Here is a 6750-nt window from a genome sequence, read left to right as displayed (position 1 = left end):
CTGGAGGAAACCAAAAAACCCTTCAGCCCAGTTCAAGAATAAGCTCGTGGACAGTTACTTCTTCAAAAGCAAAAGTATCTCATATCATCTATTCTCCATTTGTTTCTCCTTATCCTTGTTGCTGTTTACGACACAAGGAGACGGAGAACAATCAACCGGAAGCCGAAGTCGAACCTCTGATCCAGGTTGCTTGCTTGGAAGTCTGATTGCTTACCTTGTCTGTTACCTCATTCGGCAAATCTCCTAGCTCGGCGACTTGGGGGACTCCTACTATAGGGTTTGTATTGCACTTGACCAAGCCCGAAACTACAAGTAAGCTTCAAGTGAAATTAATACATTACCTTGTGCATCTTCATCGGTTAAAGATACCACCCCTGGATGGAGGAAAAGTACTTCCAGAGAAGATGCCACATCTACATATGAGACAGATAAGGCAAGTGAAAATGATACCACACTTCGGTACTTAGAAATTTCGTGATTACTCAATGGCTTGGATCTTGCAAGTCCCCAACTGAGGAGCTTCCCTTACTCGGGAACTTAGGGGAGCACTGTTTGTACCATACTTGACCAATCCCAAAACTACTGAGCACCGGTCAACGTTATACCATCAAGGACCCAGAAGAGTTTCCCTCCAACCAGGAGGCCAATCACAACGCGACACGTGTCGACATCAGAAGGCAATCGTAGCGCGACACGTGTCAACATCAAAAGCCAATCACAACACGACACGTGTCAATGTCAGAATGAAACTAGAAACTCTCTTCTATAAATAGAGATCATTCTCTCACAATATTTCCTAATGTCATTTGTACTAAATCATTCACTAGTACTCACTAAATGAGAGCTGGAACCTATATACTTGTGTAAATCCTTCACAATTAATGAGAACTCCTCTACTCCGTGGACGTAGCCAATCTGGGTGAACCACGTACATCTTGTGTTTGCTTCCCAATACCTATCCATTTACATATTTATCCACACTAGTGACCTGAACAATCTTGCGAAGGTCACAAACATAACACTTTCTGTTGTACCAAAGTCCTCACTGATTTTGTGCATCAACATCTCTCTTAAAATTTACTGAATAGCATTCTCATGTCACTTTGATATCCAAAACCGTTGCAGTTTCATCTTCTAACCGTAATGCATGTCTTTTTCATATAAGTCTGGTATTGAATGCCTATATAATAAAACAATAGAATTTAGTGCATTTAACTCATTCATATATACAAAATCCAAAGGAGATATATGATAAAATATATGAAAATTTGACCACATCAGTAGCTTAGCCGAAGTTCTCCTCCTCTTAGTTATATATCGTTGTACAAAAAAAAAATGCCTATGTCAAAACTTTCCTAGTTTCTATTTTCATTTTCATACCTAAAAACTTGTTCGATAAAAAGACATTGAATTCATAAAAGGTTGTCTAATAACACAGCTGGATGAGAGAGTCAATGGGTTTTCCCAAACAAATTCTAATGGCGATCTGTCTTTATTCTTATCCTTCTTTTCTTTTCAATTCTACACTAATGACAACGTGGATGGAGAGATTAAAACCAAAATAAAAAGATGGAGAGATTTTTCAATATAATCCGAACACAGCGTGTCATTATACAAATGGTGAAATATATATATTAAAAAGCTAATAACTTAAAAAATACAATTTTCCACCACTTATATAAAACACGTAATTTACCACTTGTGTTCTAATCACAATGAAAAATTTCTCAAAGAGATGCGGCAAAATTTGGGAGCATCTAGACAAATAATACGGTCACACAAGGAAATGTCTGTACACGTGTCCTAGTCTTGCCACGTGCCCTGTTGCTGCCATTGCACCGCCACCTCCTCCTTCTTCTTCTCCTCCTTCTAACACTTAATATATTCATAAACCCCAAACCAAATTAATAGAAAGCTTCTATCTTCAAGATTTCATCATCTCAGAAACATATTCCTGTGTTATCATCAGACAGGTAGCAAATCTAAGCAAAGCCATGTTGGGTCTTATTCACACGTTCTTGAATCTTGTAGCTCCTCCTTTCACCTTCTTCTCCCTCTGCGTTTTCCTGCCACCCTTTTATCTCTTCAAGTCCTTCTCCTATGTCCTGAGCTCCATTTTCAGTGAAAATCTCAAAGGAAAGGTCGTCGTCATAACCGGGGCCTCCTCTGGTATTGGAGAGGTAATCAATATTACTAACACTAAAGAACAAATAGCGCACACTACAAACTTTTAATCAAAATAGAACCGAATCATGGTAAATATGAACAACAATTTATTGTTTGCTTAAATTTGAAACCGGTTCTATTTGTGCATGTTTTCTCAAATACTGTAGTTAGTTATGTCACATGACGTATTATTTTTTAGTTAGTACACTTTATGTTTGTGTTGTTTGATTTTGTAGCACTTGGCTTATGAGTATGCGAAGAGAGGGGCACGGTTAGCCCTTGTTGGGAGGAGTGAAAACGCACTCAGAGAAGTTGTTGATCGAGCAAGTGACTTTGGCTCTCCAGATGTTCTCATGATACGTGCAGATGTTTCCAAGGTTGAGGACTGCAAGAGAATAGTTGATGACACCATGAACCACTATGGAAGGCGTAAGTACAATTTATATGTGTACAAATAAACTTTTATCATGTTTTTGGCATGAGGAAATATGAATTTAAATTAGCTAGTGAATTATATTAGCACTCCAAAAAAAAGACGTCATCCCATAACAAACAATAATGAAGAAAGATAAAGATATTTTTAGAGTAACATTAACATGTAAATTCTTATTTAATGGTATGATTGATTATTTGATGGGATGTGTGATGTATGCAGTAGACCATCTGGTGAACAATGCTGGGATCACTTTACTTAGCATATTGGAAGACGCAACTGATATCACCAACTTCAGAACCATCATGGTAACTGCTCTGATTTCATTTATGTGGTTAATTGGTAAATGCATGTCCAATTATCAAAACATCAATATATTTTGCATGAATTTTGAAGTAAGCCAAACCAAGTAATGTCCCTATCTGTTCTATTTTTTTTTTTTTTTCCAAATAGATGAGTGAAAGTTGACAACTTGTCGTTGCAGGACACAAACTTCTGGGGCTCGGTTTATACCACTCATTTTGCACTTCCACACCTGAAAAGCAGCAAAGGTAAAATCGTGGTACTTTCGTCGTCTGCTTCATGGCTACCTATACCAAGACAAAGCATTTATAATGTAAGTGATCTTTATGAAGATTGTTTATATTAGAGATATTATCATCTTATACTGCATTGATTAATTGTTCACGTATATCTAATTTAGGCAAGTAAAGCAGCTCTACTAAGCATGTACGAGACACTGAGGATTGAATTTGGGCCAGACATCCAAATTACAATCGTGACTCCTGGATTCATAGAGTCTGAGCTGACCCAAGGCAAGTTCTTAATGAGTGAAGGCAAAATGACGGTTGATCAAGATTTGAGAGATGTAAGTTTGTTAAATTCTTATATGCGCTTAATTTATTAGTTAATCTAGTGTGCATATTAGAAACATGTTATGTTGTTAAATATCCATTCATAGTATGCTGTTAGACTGTTAATATTGATCATCGCTTTAGATTCACAGTATGTTGCTGAAACTGTCAATATTCATTCACAGTTTGAATAGCGTAATTTTGTGCAGGCCCAAGTAAGTGCAACTCCAGTTGCTAAAGTGGAAGGATGTGCCAAATCAATCGTGAACAGCGCTTGTCGTGGGGATAGGTACTTGACGGAGCCGGCATGGTTCAGGGTGACATACTTATGGAAGGTGTTTTGCCCTGAGCTACTTGAGTGGGGTTACAGACTGATTTATATGAATAGGGCGGGCTCATCTGCCAGAGATGCACCTAGCGAGAAGATCTTGGATTACACAGGAGCCAAGAATGTGCTTTACCCTGAGAGCCTCCATACTCCTGAAGTCAAAACAGACTGATCAAAACTAGTACTTCGGATTTAAGGATGTGAAATGGTTACCAAGTTATATACATATATATATATATATATATGTGTGTGTGTGTGGGGGGGGGGGGGAGGGGGGGCGCCGGGGCTGGGGCGGGCGCGCGAGAGTTGGGAAGGTTTGTAATTTGGGTGGGGGTTAAAATTTGGGGGGTTTCTGAGTTGTCAACGTATGTAGATGTAAATAAGCAATAAAGGTGTGGTGTGTTGTAATGTATAAGTTAGTTATTAATATATCGGGGTTTCCTCAAGCTCTCACGTGACCGCTGACCACCTCTGGAATTTTTTACCAAACTTTATGTGACTGCACGTGAGGACTGTACAGAAACCAAGCTGGTTCAGATACCAACTTTTGTCCAGGTGGATCTTTTGAGTTTTGAATTCTCCGTAGTTCCACTCTTCTTCCAACCCTCAGGTTTGTTGATCATATTAGGAATGAATGGGGGGAGAATTGCGAATCAAAATGAGAGAAATTTTATGTTATGATGAATACAAGTTGCATATAGTGTTAATCTCTCCTTTGTAGAAAATTTCACTATAAATTATGTTTTAAAAAACCCAAGAATTATAAGTAGACTAATAACTTCACTTTAATGTGAAGCCATTAATCTAAACGCTTGTAATTTTGAGTTGATTCTTTTTAGAATCACTATTGTAAATTTTCATTAACTTAATACATTTATGTGTGGGCAAGTCACTACAGCTGCCTAAGATTATTGCATTTGAGGTAAAAGAAAAAGTTTATTGACTTTAATCATTGAATAAGATTGAATTTAATTAAAACTAGTGTTAACTTACATATTAATTCTAGGCCTTTGACTAGATATCCACGCAAGCATAAATACGTAAATTCCTTTTTGATAGAGTCCAAAGGACAAATTAATTTTTAATCTTGTATGATACATCTATTTATATTTCATCTTATACAGACTAAATTGTATTTTAAATAAATACATATATATACCTAGCAAGTGGGTTCAAATAACTTCTGGAAAGATAATAATACGTAAATCAAAATAGAATGTGAGTGTAAAGAATAAGTTGGGTATAAATTAGATATAAAACATGGGTTCAAATAAATTTTCCAATCTAAAATTAATAAAATAGGCACACTTGTCGAACCACGAATTTGTCCCTGTATATTTTATCTGGTTCACCCATTTAATTCACAAGAAGCAAAAAATATTCAATTCGGAGATGATAAAATCATCTATTCACACCCTTCTTTATCACACCACTTCCAAAAAGAAAAAAGAAAAAAAAAAGACTATTATCTGAAGATTTTGATTACAACTGGAAAATATATTGCAGATGCTCTACTAACTTGAAGACTTGAGATATGCTTAATGTGACCTCAACGGAATGGTAAACAAATCACAATTACCTTGTCCACATGTCTAATTAAGTAGCCTCCATTACAAAACCAATGTTGTAATGTGACGCTTAGTTATAGTTCACGCTACAGTACAAAATTCATAATTTCATGTATGAACTCCAAAGATTTTGTATTCTTGTAGGATATCCACTACAAAACCAATGTCGTAATGTGATGCTTAGTTACTGTTCACATTATAGTACAAAATTCATAATTTCATATCTGAACTCCGAAGATTGTGTATTCTCGTAAGATATATAATGTCATGGAACTCTATTCCAACTTCTGTGTGACATACGAATAAATTGTATAAGAACTCTATTCCAACTCTATATGTGCCTCTCACAAGTCATATTAAGGAAAGAGGAATTTGTCAACTTCTCATGATTTTTTGTGTATGTCATGATACGTTGTTTTAGCTTCCTTCAAAGTTGGCACCAAGCACTGGCGAAGCTACGGCAGAGCAAGGAGGGGTGGCCGCCCCTCCGGTCATCGGAATTCAACACTGAGAACAAGAATCTGCCCTCTGCAATCGCTGCTTTTGTGCTTGAAGAGCACCAGGAAATAATCAGAAAACCACAAATTCTGAGGAGCAGGAATTTGAAGCCCTAAAAACGATGACTTACAGAGGAGATTTGGTTGCCTATTTTCTCCGATTAGGAGGAAAACCAGAAGATGAGGGCGTTAATATTGCAAGGGAAACACGATCGTCTTTTGCTTTTGACTTTTTAGCCAAAATTGGTACTGTATTTGTTGTGATATGTCAAAACTGCCGCTGGACCTAATACCCGGCCCATTAGGTACTACACCCTAATGCTCAATCATGAAAAATGATCCCGACCAAAGATTTGATATATTAACTAGTAGTATAGTCACACATAAAAGATAACATCATCAACAATTTTTACGACCTTTGTTTTTTATTTTTTGTCTTCATTCTCTTGTTTATGTCACTTAATATTTATTACTTCATTGAATGCAAACGCAAATGCAAATGCTAGAAAAAAAAACAAAAGAAAACTAATGAAAAGAGCTTGAAAACTTTGAGTTTTAACGATAAGGACAAAATAAAAGGTAAAGTGAATAGTACCATGATTGACTTTTTAGTGTAAAAATGTGGTTTTTTTGTTAAAATGAACAAATACCGAGAGATTTTTGTTAAAGTTCCCAAAAAACGAAGGATTGAAAGGTAGAAAATGACACTGTGAATATTATTTCCCATATATTAGAGAAAAATAATATGAAGACTGAGAGGTGCTAAGACTACAAATTAGTGTATAAGATTCTTACATTCGATTTAGTGTTACCAGTTACAACTGATTCGGTGGAGATAGCGTTTTCGCCCCTCTGCCCGACAATTCCTGGCTTCGCCACTGGCGCCAAGTGAGTATGCACAAGA

General features: G+C 36.6%; 1 protein-coding gene across 2 annotated transcripts; it reads left to right on the top strand.

The window, feature by feature from the left end:
* Window positions 1–1886: 1886 nt before the first annotated feature.
* LOC103431105 (11-beta-hydroxysteroid dehydrogenase A-like) lies at window positions 1887–3987 on the top strand. Of its 2 annotated transcripts, none has more exons than XM_070812461.1 (6): window positions 1887–2180; window positions 2403–2595; window positions 2822–2907; window positions 3084–3215; window positions 3303–3467; window positions 3648–3987. In XM_070812461.1, the coding sequence occupies exons 1-6, from the start codon at window positions 1995–1997 to the stop codon at window positions 3951–3953; spliced, it is 1068 nt and encodes a 355-aa protein (XP_070668562.1). In that variant the 5' UTR covers window positions 1887–1994; the 3' UTR covers window positions 3954–3987. The 2 variants fall into 2 exon arrangements, with proteins under 2 accessions (XP_070668562.1, XP_008367477.1); XM_008369255.4 differs by having other exon boundaries at window positions 1889–2180; window positions 3663–3987.
* Window positions 3988–6750: the final 2763 nt, after the last annotated feature.

The sequence above is a fragment of the Malus domestica genome, chromosome 14 (genome assembly GCF_042453785.1).
Source record: "Malus domestica chromosome 14, GDT2T_hap1".
NCBI lineage: Eukaryota > Viridiplantae > Streptophyta > Magnoliopsida > Rosales > Rosaceae > Malus > Malus domestica.
Note: the sequence above shows the minus strand (reverse complement) of the source record. Positions and strands in the feature narration are given on the sequence as shown.

What these genes read in the sequence shown, in the direction of transcription:
- LOC103431105 (XM_070812461.1), top strand. Translation starts at nt 1,995, where the DNA reads ATGTTGGGTCTTATTCACACGTTCTTGAATCTTGTAGCTCCTCCTTTC. An exon ending in CCTCCTCTGGTATTGGAGAG is followed by an intron (nt 2,181 to 2,402) that starts GTAATCAATATT and finishes TTGATTTTGTAG; the next exon opens with CACTTGGCTTATGAGTATGC. An exon ending in CATGAACCACTATGGAAGGC is followed by an intron (nt 2,596 to 2,821) that starts GTAAGTACAATT and finishes TGATGTATGCAG; the next exon opens with TAGACCATCTGGTGAACAAT.